Source organism: Agelaius phoeniceus, chromosome 1, assembly GCF_051311805.1.
Source record: "Agelaius phoeniceus isolate bAgePho1 chromosome 1, bAgePho1.hap1, whole genome shotgun sequence".
NCBI classification, from domain to species: Eukaryota; Metazoa; Chordata; class Aves; order Passeriformes; family Icteridae; genus Agelaius; species Agelaius phoeniceus.
Genome location: NC_135265.1, coordinates 69,244,397 through 69,259,205, shown reverse-complemented (window position 1 = coordinate 69,259,205; position 14,809 = coordinate 69,244,397). Strand labels below are relative to the sequence as shown.

At 42.7% G+C, this 14,809-nt stretch overlaps 2 protein-coding genes across 3 annotated transcripts in view; one reads left to right on the top strand and one right to left on the bottom strand.

Annotated features, from left to right (window-relative positions):
• Positions 1 to 4,373: 4,373 nt before the first annotated feature.
• On the top strand, positions 4,374 to 5,495 carry PPP1R3G (protein phosphatase 1 regulatory subunit 3G). The gene has a single exon (XM_054647680.2). The coding sequence runs from the start codon at positions 4,521 to 4,523 to the stop codon at positions 5,361 to 5,363; it is 843 nt and encodes a 280-aa protein (XP_054503655.2). The 5' UTR covers positions 4,374 to 4,520; the 3' UTR covers positions 5,364 to 5,495.
• An 8,160-nt stretch (positions 5,496 to 13,655) lies between these two features.
• LYRM4 (LYR motif containing 4) overlaps positions 13,656 to 14,809 on the bottom strand; it is an 87,043-nt gene continuing 85,889 nt past the window's right edge. For both annotated transcript variants that reach the window (XM_054636994.2, XM_054636977.2), the window contains one exon: positions 13,656 to 14,015. In XM_054636994.2, the coding sequence (XP_054492969.2) occupies positions 13,972 to 14,015 (44 nt within the window). In that variant the 3' untranslated portion in view covers positions 13,656 to 13,971. The remainder of the gene's footprint in view (positions 14,016 to 14,809) is intronic.

Here is a 14,809-nt window from a genome sequence, read left to right as displayed (position 1 = left end):
AATGAAGAATGGTCGTGATTTTATATCAGATGTAGGGAAATCGTGGACCTACTGAAATCAGTGACAAAACTCCACCTTCAAAGAGGTCAGCATCTCACCCAAATGAAGAGACATTCCCTGCCTTAGTGCCAGAGACTTGGTATTAGTAATTGAAACGGATATTCAACATCACTATAGGAAACACAGCCATTGCTGTAGTTCAGAAAAACTGAGTAAGTGTATTTTCATGCATTTAATCTCATTAGGAACATCAGATAAAAGTCTGCTGAGACACAAAAAAACTATACAGCAGAGATCTCTAAAAGTGCTGTCTGAGAGACTCAAAATTCTAAAGGGTTTTACTTTCTGGGCATCATGCAGAAATTGCATTTAAATATTTGTATTTAAGATTTGGAAATTAATCCAAATTCCTTCTATTTGCTTCCATTTCAGTACTTTTCCCATTATGGACCTAATGAAAGCCTTTTTTAAGTACAGCTGCTTGTTTTTCCTGCATAAAGAAGAAAATGATGTCTAATAATCTAACTTCTGAATAATTTCTCTTCATATTGTATAGGCCCACTGAGTTTTTCATTCAGTGTTTGACCATCTTCATAGACATAGTAAAATCCCATCCTTATTAAAAACACAGAGAGGCTGGAATTTCATATGGGATAGGGAGTGTCTTTTTTTTTTTTTAATAATTGAGGAAGCTAATAATATCCTTCCTGGAATTTTTGTACAAAAAACATGACTGCTAAAACCAGGATAAAGGGCTACATAATTTTTAAAGCAAAGCAAGAATATTGTTTGAACAAATGCTGCTAGCATTTGAAAAAGGTGGTATTAATTTTGTGTGTGAACTGTGATAATACATGCCTATTTCTAAATCCCTGTAAATTGTTTCATAGGGCTTAGGAGTTATGACTCATTCACATTTTCTGACAAGCTATTGTCATGGGAGATCTCACACATAAGTAGGAAATTGAAGAGATCTGGCATATTTGAACTAGGTACATCCAAAAATTGAATACTTTACCTTGGACTAACTGGAAAATCTGCTAGCTTTGGGTCTGAAAGTTGAAGGTAATATTAAAAGTGCATTAAAAGAGATGATGAACAGCATTTGAATGGGTTTCTGTTTTACATTGTGTGGCTGAGTTGAATCCACAGATTCCTCCAGTTACTCGACTGTGGGTGTCTGCAAACAAATATTTTCATATTCATTTTCTGTTCAAATGACAACAACTATCAGTCCAAGCAGCTTGACCAATTTATCAAGCTCCATATCAAATACAGCTCCAACTGAAAATCCCTGATCTAATGACTCCCATGCAATCATAGTGAGAACTGAAAAGCAATACCATGGATTGCTTACCAGTGATTTTCACATTTTCTTTTTTTAAATGTCATTTTCAGTAATCATCTTAGGATGCAAATGCTTCTGCAAAATGTGTGTGCTGACTGCAGGATGGGGTCAAGGTGGGCTGTTGTGAAACAAGAAGCGGGGAAACGAAAGAAAGTGCTGTGTTGATCCTGTGTGTAGTTGATAACACTAATAATACCTGGTCCAAGCTCAGGGAATGCAAAAAGCCTCATGGCTGCTAATAATGCAATCTCTTTTTTACTAAGAAATCCCTCAGCTTTTATCACAACATTTTCTTTAGTAGCAAATGTGGTAAATAGTACTTAGAAGCTGAGACCTGGGTTGTACCATTCTTTTAGAAGAAGCCATTTTAAAACACATAAGAAAACACTAAATGCCTCCTTAACTAATGTCCTCTGGCAGGGTTTGCTGTGTAGTTGAACATTTGTTCTAAAGGTTTATCTGATTATAAATTACTCCTTTCAAAATGGTAGCAACTGATTCCCACTAAAATATGAGTTTGTGTGCCGTTAATTGCCTGATTTTAATTATCTTCCTTCAATATGGATTCATGTTGGCTCAACTGCTTTTGCTTATTTTCTATGAATTGTAGTTCTTGCAGGCCTGTCTCCCAGTTATGGAAAATATAAGAAATGTGTATTAATTGCTACCATATTACTTAACTCTTATCAATATTTACAGTTGTTTTATCTTTTTGCTGTCCCTTATTTTGCTTAAAACTTTCACATTACTCGGAAATTTCTGGTAGTCCAAATGGTTTTGCCTTATGAGCAAATGGCACAATTTTTTCCCTTTGCTGCTTAAAACATTTGCTAATGATTTGGCAAGCTGGGATGGCTTCTACATGAGGAAGTAAGGGCTGGTTTCTTAATTTCTGCTTTCCTCACCATATAATAGAGAGCACTTCAAGAAATTAAAGTAGCAGTGTTGTATTTTAGGTAAGGGTTCTTGAACAATTTTAAGTACTAAGCACCCTTATTCTACACATTATCTATTCATTTTTCTTCTTTCCAGCTTGCTAATTTGGGGTGCCACAAGCCTTAGACAGATGAGTGAGGAAGTGTCACTTCCAGGCACGACTAAGAAAGCGCTTGCAAACTGTTTTCACCACAGTGAATGTTACTTAACAGGAGAGTGTTTGGGAGAGACCCAAAATTTCTGTTCACTGCTCTGCTAGAGATACCAGCAGGTTGGGAGTGATGATGCAAACAGGTGACACCAGCACTTTTGCTGCCACATCCAGGAAGAGGACAATTGTGTTCCTCCTACCTGTGCTGCACCACAGAGCTCAGCTGAGGAACTCAGCTAAACCTGAGGTCTGTGGTTTAGCACCATTAAGCGGAGGCTGGTTGGTTCAAGGAGCTGAAATGGTGGCATCCCAGCTCCCTTGGAGCAGACAAGGCAAAGGAATGCTCCCATGAAGGGTTTGGCCAACAGCCTGCCGAACATGGCAGCTCCCAGCAGAGCTGGGGATCAGCAGCTGATGGCAAACTGGTGCTCATCGTGTTTTCCATCAGCACAGCGGGTGCCAGCCAGGATGTTTGTCCTTCGTTCCTCTTCTTACAATGCCCTAAACCAAATGCCAAACTAATGTCAGGAAGTCAGATTATCTGGCACTCCTGAGGAACTGCTCGCTGTGCAGATCTTCCATCAAGGTGTAGCAAGAACATCCTCACAGCAGTGTCTGCTAGGAAAACTGTTTGGAGATGTTTCTGCTGCTTTGACATTCATTCCTCTGTGAGACCCAGACTGCACACTCAGTTGAACTGCAGTGTATTCACTCACACTGGGAGGCTGCCTTTTGGCAACCAGACTGATGCTAAAAATAAAACAACCTATGCAAAACAAACAAAAAACCTCCTTGCTAAGTCCATAGCAGGAGTATGTTGCTTCAGAAAGTGCTGGCTTGTCTGCATATGTTTTTTGGTGTTTCTTCCATGAGAAAAAGAACAGAGGGAAGTTTAATAATGTAGTATTTTTGGAATCATCCATGCAAATCACCCCAGACAATAGCTGTGGCACGCACAAAGTATAGAACCAAGTTTGGAAACTTCTCAGATACAGACCTCATCCTACTTATAAAAACATGTTGTTATAAGGATGCTGTTTATTATGTGTCACGCCTACAAAATAAAACAGAGGGATACTACTTCTCTTTATTTATTTAGGGGTGATGCCTGCATTTTGTTTTCCCTTCTGAATTGTCTGTTTTTAATTGGAAAGTTTGGAGATAGCCTGGCCTTCTAAAAGGGTGTTTGTGCACAAGTGTGTGCCTCCTGAGCCTTTGGACTTGATTTTACACAAGTGACAGTACAGTTAGTAGCAGGTGTGGGTAAAAAAGAGAGATTTGCTTACAAAACACAGCGTACTTTAAAAAGTTAATGCCTTTGGAGTTTGTTTTACCTTTGGGATTTTGTCCTCGAGCTCTGGTCTCAAAGATTTTCTCTGCAGTTAGGGTGGAAAGTGATTTACACACAAAAGCGGGGGTCTCACGTACTCCCAGCAGCAGACGGGCGCGGCTCACGGGCAGCACCCAGCCCTTCTTACGCCCAGGCCGGCGGAGAGGGCGGCGGCTCAGCCCCGGTCCCGAGGGGCCGCTCCACTCCCACCGCCTCCCGTTCCCTGAACGGATAGAACTCCCGGGTGATGCCAACCTGGGGGGCTCCTGCTTAATCCTGACCCTCCGAGCTCTTTCTTCGCTGACCCTCCGACGAGTGGAAGCCTAAATAACGACGACGGTGATGATAATAATAATAATAATAAATAATCAATTAAAGGAATAACGAAGCAGCCCCTCAGCCTGGGTGTGCGGGGCGGGGCGGCGGGGGGACCCCGCTGCCCGTGTCTCCTCCAAGCCCGTAAAGCCGGGAGCGTTGCTCGCTGCTCGCTGCTCCGCGCCCTGGTAACGGCGGCCCCCGGCGGGCGGGAGGACGTGCGGGGCCGCCCGTCGCGGCTCTTTCCGCGTTGCCCGTCCAGGGAGGTCCCGCCCCCGCCCGCGGCCGCCCCAGCCCCAGCCCTGCGGGGAGGCTCCGGGGCCGGCGGGGGGGCGCGCCCCCAGCCCGGGGCCTGCGGCGGGGGCGCCGGATAAAGCGGTGCCGGCCCGTCCGCCTGCCGGCACTGGGCGGCCGGGACGGGCCCAGCGGGGCGCCCCGCCATGGCGAGCCCCGCACGCCCGCGGCAGGAGCTGGCGGCCGAGGAGCGGCGGCTCCGCGGCGCGGCCCCGACGGTGCCCCGCGACGGCAAGCGGGAGGCGGCGGGGGAGCGGCTGGTGCTGCTGGAGCTGCGCCGCTGCGGGCGGCCGCCGTCCCCCGGCCCCGGCCAGCGGCAGGAGGAGGGGGAGGAGGAGGAAGACGAGGGGGAGGCGGCGGCGGGCGAAGATTGCTGCGGCAAGTGCAAGAAGCGGGTGCAGTTCGCCGACTCGCTGGGGCTGAGCCTCGCCAGCGTCAAGCACTTCAGCGACGCCGAGGAGCCGCAGGTGCCGCCCGCCGCGCTGTCGCACCTGCAGAGCCCGCCCGGCGAGGAGCGGGACCCGCCGCCGCCCGGCGCCGACCCGCCGCCGCCCGCGCTGCTCCTGGTGCCCGATTTCCCCGACGGCGGCGAGCCCAGCGCCGAGCGGCTGCGGCGGCAGCGCGTCTGCCTGGAGCGCCTGGGGCGGCCCGCGGCGCCCACCGACGTGCGGGGCACGGTGCGAGTGCTGGGCGGCCCCGGGCCCAGGGAGGTGACGGTGCGCTACACCTTCAACGAGTGGCTCTCCTTCGTGGACGTGCCGGCCGCGCCGCTGCCCCCCGAGCCGCCGGCCGAGCGCTACGGCTTCACCCTGTGCGTCCCGCCGAGCCTGCGGGAGGGCTCGGCCCTGCACTTCGCCATCCGCTACCGCAGCCCGCAGGGAGAGTTCTGGGACAACAACGGAGGCCGCAACTACACGCTGCGCTGCTGCGGCTGCCCCGGGGGCGGCCCCGCCGCCGCCCCGCCGGGCCCCGCCGCACCCCGCTACTGACGCCGGCCGGGCGAGCGGAGCCCAGGGCACCCGGCCGGGCAGGCGAGGCCGCACCCCGCGCCCGGAGTGAGGCCCGGCTCGGGAGGGACGCGGCCAGCGCGCCGAGGGCCCGGCCCGGAGACTGCCCCAAGTCTGGTGGTTTTTAAGCAGGAGCTTCAGTTTCTGCCAGCGAAATATGGATGTGCGTAGGCTCGCATTGCTGTGGCTTGTGGAATTGTTCTCCTTTTTGGTTTTTTGTATTTTATTTTTTTTTGAGAGAGAGAGAGCGAGGAGACTGAGTAGCGTGGGCTCTGCTTTTCCCCTCTTGAAGTGAATTTTTGAGGTCTTGATTTGGGCTTGACTCCACTTACCCGATTAGTCAAGAGCACTCGTGTGAAAACTTGGTGGCGTGTTCACTACAGATTTAACTTAGAATCCCAATTTTCCCGTTCTCAGATCCATTTGAAAGACACAGTACTGCGACAGCAATGGTGTGCTTTGTCCTTTTTCTGTTATTTTCTTTTAGTTCAATGGACTCCTAACAATACGATTCACTGTTGTGAGCACCTGTCAAACCCGTGACAGGCTTGCGTGCCCGTCCCACCTTTGCCATGGCTGCGGCAGCTCTGAACAGCAGGCACTCTGTTTTGGGGCTGGATCTGGGGCTGGACTGGGCTGCCCTGGTTTTTGTCACTCAACACACTTTGGTACCGCTCCCCATGCTCACATGGAGATCCCGTCTGGCTAATAGCAGCCAACAGGGACTCGTGCAGAAATGTTTTTGCTTAAAATAGACCGGTGACTTCTTTTCACACAACCGACAAGTCTAAAACCGGGACGAAGGAGGAGTTAAAATACTTGCTGATGCTGTGTTTATCAGGAGAACTTTGGTAACACCTTTGAGTCGTGCACTGTGAAGTGAAAGCTGGTGTTTGTCTCATACACGGTTCTGTATTTTCAGATTTGGGTCTGGCTTGGATGACCCTTCTCACTGAGGAGTGACGCTGCCATACAGAGAGGGAGGGTGTCCTCAGTAACAAATGGAAACAAGTGCCTTAGTTCAGATCTCCTTATGTTACATTTTGCACCACATTTCTCAAGTATTTATAATTTATTCAGCTTTTTTGCTACATATTTTTCTGTATTTGTATGTTGCTGGGAAAGGACTTTGTTGTGCACACGGCTGGACTTTATGGCCACTTGAATTGATTTTATAGTCTTCACACTTGCACTGCAAGCCTAGAGGTTGACTACTACTGGTGTCCCAACTCTTGAAATTAAGCAAAAACTACCAATGCAAATGGGTTTGTAAGAATAAAAAAAAGTTTTAAAAAAAGCCATAAAGCTCACACCATTACACTTACTTTCTTCACCTTTTTTTTTTTTTTTTTTTCCTGTTTAGCAAAATGTAACAGCAGGCTTCACAGTTTTGCAACCTGTGGAATGTGTGTCCTGACCAGGGATGATCCTGTCTGTAAGCAGTGTTGAGGACTGCAGCTGAAAATGACTGCTGTCCTGCCAGAGCATGAGGCTAATCACCCTTTAAGTCCGTGACAGGCATCTTGAGCAGAGCTGTGGCGTGAGGAAGTTTTACTAGTATGGGTAAAAAGTAGGTAGGTTATGGTCAAGTTTTGTTGGGGCTCTTCTCCAACTTTGATTCTTCTTGTTTTCTTTTGATACAGTATCTCAAAATATGGGTTATTTCTGGTTAATGAAAAACAACTGCCAGAATGCAGAAAATTCCCTGACATGGATGTATGGTTTTCAGTAAGACCATGGAATGTCATTTTCCTATTTTGAAACAGAGCACAGTGAGAGATTTTTCAGAGAGATTTTCATTTCCTCTGAAGATGTAAAACATTTTAAAGGCTATCCTGACAACATTAGAAAGAATAGCTTCTTGATAAGACTCCCCATATAGTTGAGAATATTTTCAAGCCTACAGCTAACCTGCCTTTTGAGCTGACTGGAACAGACCCAGAGCTAAAAGCAGAGAGTCTGTTGGGGGAAAGACGGGAAGCAGAGGGAGCTTCAGACTAAAGGTGCTGCAGTTCTGCTCACATGCACACTGCTGCCGAAATGCAGCCTGCACGTACAGCACAGTGTGAGAATACAGCCAGAGACAAGGAGGTGTTTAATTCCTTGGGAAACCATTCAGCTGTTACACTGTATCAGTTGCTTTGACAACGCACAGAGGGAGAGCTCTGTGCAGGCAAACAGAAGTTTGTACTGTTGTCCTTCAGGTTACATGTGAACTCTCGCCAAAAAAGGCTTTAAGGGAGAATAGTGAACTCTGCTGTTCCCCTACACAAGTTTGTTTTAACTCTGTCATGCATTACAGGATTACAGGATGTTACATGGGATAACCTGGTATGAATTAGCCTTTCTTCAGATTGCTGCATCAATGAAATAATGTGCTCTTAGTGTAGTGTCAAGATTGATCCTTCATTTAAATACAATATGTAATTGGGATTTCTGTAGCCCTTTCCTTATTCTGTGCTTTATTAGTTGCCTCAGAGAAGAAGGAAACACCGCCAGAAAAAGGAGGGGAGAGATCTCTCCTCAACAGAATTTAAAGGAGCAGCCATATTCTGATGGCTGTGTCTGGGCAGAGGCAGTACCATGAAGAATCCTGGCTAGCTGTGCCTAGTGATAGAGGCCTGGAAATGTTCTCTGGTCCACTGTAAACATTGACATCCAGAACATGTGACATTTCTGTGTGCTTTTCAGATGTGTGACCTGAAATTCAAAATGCAAGAAAGTACTTGCTGAGGCTAGGCAGTAAAATCGTCTGAGTGCTTCAGAAAATCAGTGCCAATTGAAAATCCTGCCAATTGTGTTAATTAAAGCACGTTTTTGTGCTTTGATACCTGGTGAAGTGCTTTTATTTGCTATTGAGAATTACTCTTTGTGAAAGGAAGAAGAAAACCTCTAGATGGGAGTCAGACATACTCACTTTTTGATAGACAGTACTTTTCTGTGCTCTTAAGATTTTACAGAAGCATAGATTTCCAAAGAAGAGTTCAAAAACAGCCTACTCACAGTTGTCTGTATTTTCCTAGCTGAGGTTCCTGAGGGCTATGGAAAAGCAAGGCTTTATCAAAGATTACATTGGGCAGCACTTGTAAAAATCCAACTGGACCATGCGTGTACCAAAGGCTTGCAAGCCCACATCAGCGAATCCCAGGGCTCCTGCTCCTGACCATAGGTTGAGACACATGGCATAATTGCAACATTATTCTCAAAGGAATATTATCAAATGAAGTTATTTTAATTCCATAGAAATCTCAAGGCCAGTAGAGTGAAATGTTAAGTGAGGCACTCTCTGTTTGATTGCATTACTGTTAATGTATTTCATAAAGATTCAAAGCATAACTTTTGGAAGATGTTCTCATAAACACGCTCCCTCCCCTAACCTAAATAAGAAATTTAAGATTTATTGCACTTTTGGAAAAACTCCAACTCCAAAGATTTTCATTTTATGCAGATTTCTGTTCCCCCACCACGGATTAAGGACTTAGGGTATGAATAGCTGCCAAATGGTTTTATAGGTGCATATAAATGAAGAAAGTTTAATATAGTTGAAACTCTGTAGGGGTAACTGTGAAGGACATAAAAGGTAAATCTTCCTTAAGCAATTTTTTGCCATGTACACTTTCTTTTAAATTCAGATTTAAATGATTCAGGAAAGGGCTGTAAAGCTAAATTTACTTTGGTGCCATAAAGATCTGTAAGCTTGCATGAAAACTACTTCTGTTTTATTTAAAATTGGAGCTTTCAGTCAGTACTTGGAAAGTCTAGCTTCTGCTCCCATTGGCTTCGCTGGGATTTGGATCTAGCCCAAAGTACTGCAGGAAGGTAAGGGAAATGATCTAGGTTTAATTGTCCATTCTGTTCAGAGTCATGTGTTATGGGGTTAAGATAACATGGCACTGTGATGAATGTTCATCTGTCAAGAGTTCAAAATCGCTGTCTATGCATGGCAGTAATTAAATCACCTTAATTGTTTTTTCATGATTCTTTCTGAGAGAGGGAAAATTACTTGCCTTGGATTAGCATATTGCCAAAGACTGTTATAAATATTTATGGGGTGTACTCTTTCAATAGAAAGCCTGTACATTCTTCACAGGTCTCCATAGTTCTTTTTCCCAAACACAGAAGAGTAGTTACTTGAATGCACTAATTACCATCATCTCCCCCTCTTGCAAAGTTTCAGTAGGTACTGGTTTAACAGCAAAAAAGGTAAGTAGTTTAGAAAGAAACATCTCTTGCAAAACATAATTAATTACCTCTGTAAACTGTGGAATATTTTTGAAGGTGTGTATGTTTGTGAAACAGGTTTGAGAGTTACAAATTTTTTCCTTTTACAGTTGTAGAAAACACACGCTTTTGGAAGAATTACTGGCTTCTCTGGTTTTTTTTTTTTTTTCTGCTTTCACACTAAGGCCTCATGCACTATTCTTATATTCTAAAATAGTGAAAAAAGTAGGAATGCAAACACTCAGTTAAACAGCTGCACAGCTTAGTTCTTTTTTTATAAAGGTCATCAAGCAAAATATTCCCAAGAGTATGAAATAACTATGCCTGTGTTAAGAATAGCAAAATAAAGCAAACAGTATAGTCCTGACTTGAATAATGCCAGGATTTCACTGTAGATCATTATGGAAAACTCAGGAAAACAGTCAGAGCACAGCTCTTTCATGGCTCTGTTTACGCATACATATGGTCTGTGCTGGGAATCAGGAGAGATGCATTTATGTTGTGTTACAGGAAGTAAAGTTGAGGGGCTGGTGCTTCTCCATAGTTATTCTGTCTGCTGGTTTTAGAGGGTAAAAGTTTTGCTTTTAATATCTGGAAACTTGGAAGCTTTTTTTTTAATAGAAATATCTTTTGAGAAAAGTGAGTACTAAGTTAAAATCCTTCTTAGCTTATTTCAACGCTGTATGTAAAGCACATGCTTCACACTTGGGTTGCTCTCCTCCTGAAAATCTGTACCTCTGATATAGCCGGGCATTTTAAATCCATGCTTTCAATTGCAGAAAAAATTATTGAGAGGTTGTAACACACAACAGAAATGCCTTTGAACAGATACTAATACTAATCAAATTGTTCCTTTTTTCCTTTCAGAGTGCTGTTTCCAAGCTTATCCTGTAAAAGTAAGGACAAACTTCAGTATAGGCACACACTCAAATTTTGGTTCATACTGCTGAGGTCAATAGTTTGCTAAAGTGTCGAGATTGGGAAAAAACCTATTTTTATTATAATACAAAAGCAAAACTGTTTTGCTAAGACATTGCAGCTTTAATAAAGATATTTATTGAGCTCTATTCTAAGGAAAAAATATATACTTTTTATAACAGTGGACATTGTATGTAAGTCATGGGATCATTCCTTTGTATTTTAACTATTCCTGTTGTTTACACTGCTTTGACAAAATCCAACAAAGCTTCTGACAGCATGCCAAGAGAGATTTAATGAGTATTGCAACGTAAACGGAACTGGTGGAGCACAGAAGGTGCAGCTGTAAGAGCACAGCAGCTCCGAGGCTGGAGCACAGTGCCAGCTCTCCAGGCTGCTCTCTCCATTGGCAGCGATGAGCAGAGCCCTAGCCAAGAGCAAGAACAGGGCAAGTGGACACCAACACAACATTCAAGTCACCCCAGCCTACAACTGGGCTCGACTTCTTAAGCCAGGTGTGGTTAGCAGCTCTTTTCTTTCCATAGCTTGTAGGATTTCAATGATAAAGCACTTGTCAAGCTACGTTTTTGTACAGAACTGGGCACGTTTTGGCAAAATACCTTAAAATGGATGTCAGGCAAGGGAAAAATATATTTGTAGGTATTTTTCAATCATGTACAACTGATATGCACATAATTAACACTAACTGACCATGCACTTACATGTATGTTACAAGCAAAGGAAACATACAGACCTGTCCAAAACAGGGAACAAGCATGTAAAATGCTGTTGGGCTTGAGGAGTAAGTGATAATGCCTTTGCTGGCTTTGCACTCCTGTTAACAAGCTAGATAGTGTTATGCAGGCCTTTGGACTGTAGAAGCAGAGGAGTTCTTACCCTGCTTCTAATAAGTAATGTATAAATACTGTGTAAGTACAGTATAAATACTGTATGATAAGCTGATCAGTAATTTCAAATAAGATATGTGCTTTACTGAGGTCAGTTGCCTTACCCTCTGCAGTATGGACTGGGGACAGGAAATTACAGAGCACCACCACTTTTTCCCCCCCTCTGCCTGGATGGTTCTCTCTGTAGAATGTACCTGAAGGTTACTACTGCTCCTCTGAAAGTAGAAGTAAGGGAGAGGGAATCTGAGTGGTAGCCTTGAGAAAGAAGGTTGGAGCAGATGCCATGAACTGGGACTGCAGTAGTGTTTTATCTACCAAAAAAACTTAACAACAGAATTTTTAGGCATTAATGGAGAAGTAATCTCCTTCATACTTTGGAAAGAATTAATAAGACATTTCACATTCCCATGACTGCCTGCCTGTATGTAGACAGGACATACCATCTACAGCTGTGTTCTTGTTGGAAACAATGCTGAAGAACTTCACTGGAAAGGTATTTTTGAAGAACTGATTGAACATTGAAAGAGTTCCCTTATTTTTTCATAAATATGGTGAAAACAGATTTAAATATTAAAAAAACCCAAACCAGTTACCGATGGAGTTGTCCCTCTTTATAAATCAGGGCTATGCTATTTATAAATATGTTTATTTTGCTTTCTAGCATACATTTTCAGATCCTGAAATGGTATGCTGTGCTTCTTTCAGTAATTAAGCTGCTTTAGACAAGGATTTTACATGTACTGTTTTAGCAACCAAGTTTCTAACAGTATAAAACTGGCAGCCCTTCCAGGCCTGTGTCATCTAAGAGTGTAAGATGCTGCATTTCTGTGAGCTCACTGGAAGCTTAAAGAGCAATCAAACCCTTCTTCCCCTGCACTTTCACCATTAACTTAAGTGCACTTAATTATCCAGTTGTTCTGGATATTTATGTTCAAATACAAAATCTAATGTATATTACCTATTAGAATAATTAAATTCCATTTTAATAAAATGTTCACTAAAAGCAATTTACATTGCAATACTTATACACCTAATAAGGGGAGAATTATTATTGTATTTGCTTTTTATCTGAAATTGAAAGGGGGCTACATTGGCAGTCTCAGGTACACACTATTTTATTCTGTACACTGTATTATCCATATGAAATCCATTACTATACATCTCAATATAACTGTCCAAAATGGTAAAATACACTTTAGTGGGCAGTGAGGAATGGGAGTTTGTTCTTAATGAGACACTTCAATTAGACACTCTGCTTTAATAATGTTTTCACAGAGCATGAACAACTCAGAAGAACATAAACAAAGATGAATTTTGTGAAGCAAGAAAAATAAGGGGTGGATTTCAAAGGTCACAGTGCTGTGGAACTAGTTTTGAGCTTCTGTTTCTCTACTTAAAACTCCCCCAACAATTCATTGAAATAAAAGCAAAACTATTTTTTTTCCTGTAGGCCAGCTTTGCGCTGCTTAATTTTTCTGCAAATTTCTAATAGAAAACAAATTCAAGCACAGCAATGACTTGAGCAAAACCTGATCAAAAATTTTGCTTTATTAATCTGTGGTCTTAAAAGTGTTGAGCCTTCTATGGATTTTAGAATAATCAATAAAATGCTATGCTGAGCACTTTTTCTAGGCAAAGCTTGTTGCAACTTCATGACTTACAGCACTTGAGTTACTGTTCCAGTCAGGTTCTTTTTCTTCTGCCAAAATTCACGAGGTTTGTGAAAAAGGGAAATCTTTGATAAAGTTAGCTTTCTGCTAATAGCTTCACCTCAACAAATTAAAGAACTTGGTGGTGAAAATACATTTGAAAGCTCCCAAGGCTCAGTAATTCAAGTCTTCCATTCTGCTATTCTGATCAGTTAATTGTTCAAAGTAGGACAAGACTGGTTATTAACTCTTGGAAACTAAAGAAAGAACTAGTGAATTTTTTATGTCACCTCCTGAAATGTCAAGGGATGCTCTTCAAGGAAACTACACAATGCAGCCTGTGATATCTGTAAATATCAAAGCCCAGGAGATGAAAATTCTGACCATCTCTGGTTTTAGTACTTTAAATAAAATATGTACTTACTCATTTAGTTCAGATGCTGGATATTTTTAAGTGCAACAGGATTAATACAAACTTAGTAACTGGGTGAAGGGTTTTAAATCTTTAGGGGTTTTAAACCTAACATATTTTTCATGGTCAGTGAGAAACAATGTCAGCAGCAGAATAATGTAGCTGGTTGCAGGTAGTTTAATGAAGTTTTATTGTTGAAATAGAGCAGGAACTATTTCATCACATAGGACACACAAGCAAACAGATTCCAAGACTACCTTATATACTATTATAAATCACAGCTATTTATCTTAGAACATGTGACCCTTTAGAAAATAGAACTGTGGTTGCCAAAAACAGTCTCTCAGGCATTTCTTATGCTGAACAGACAAGCTCAGACATGGGCATGTGCAGTTTCTGTACGTGGCACTGTAGGATGCTGAAGATGGCCCAGTGTTGTTTCAGGATCAGAGGCTTTTCTTGGCTGTGTGTCTTCTGGACACTCAATGACCAATTTTTCTGTGGCATACATCTGCCCAATGGTAACCTGAAATCAAACCAAAATATCAGTAAACAGGTTATAATTCAGGCTGCACAAAAATCCCCCAAGAATTGAATAGCCCAGATATTAAACTTTTTCATAATTACATTTTTCTTTCTCTAAACATTTCTTTTTGTAAATAGTACACTTGTCTAGACCTTAAGAAAAATAACCAATACATAAAATACCTGCACATATACAATCTTGAAATAATGACATTGAGGAATACAATTTAAAGTCTCAAAAAATAACATTAGAAGTTACAACAGAGAAAAAGCAAGCAGGTTCTATGTTGAGAAAAATGAAAAGACAAATATAATGAAAAACAAAAATATGGATAGAATCAGCAGGTATTTCTTATGCTTTTTAGGTGGAGAGCCTAGATATAAATTGCATGGCATAGTACTAATAACCAGTTCCTTTGGAATCCTAATGTAATTTGCCTTATGAAGGGGGAAAACAGTTCAACAGTTGTTAGTTCAGCAGCAGCATTTTACATATACTGGAGCTACCTCTTGTTCACAAGATGGTATTCAGACTTCCTGTATTTGTGCTTTCTAGGAAAGCAAAATGAGGAAATGAAATATGACAAAAATGCAACACTGATGCTTTGACTCCTCTTGTTCTTTAGCACCTTCTAGTCTGCCCCATAACGTTGGTAAATTCTGGTTGGATGAGCAGCTGGCAGTTGTCACACACAGCTCTTGGCTTAGCAGCTGAGATGGGGAAGGAAGAAGTTTCAGGCAAGTAGGGTAGTGAAAGCAGAAGACAATGTTTATTTTTAAAAGTATGGATTTTGG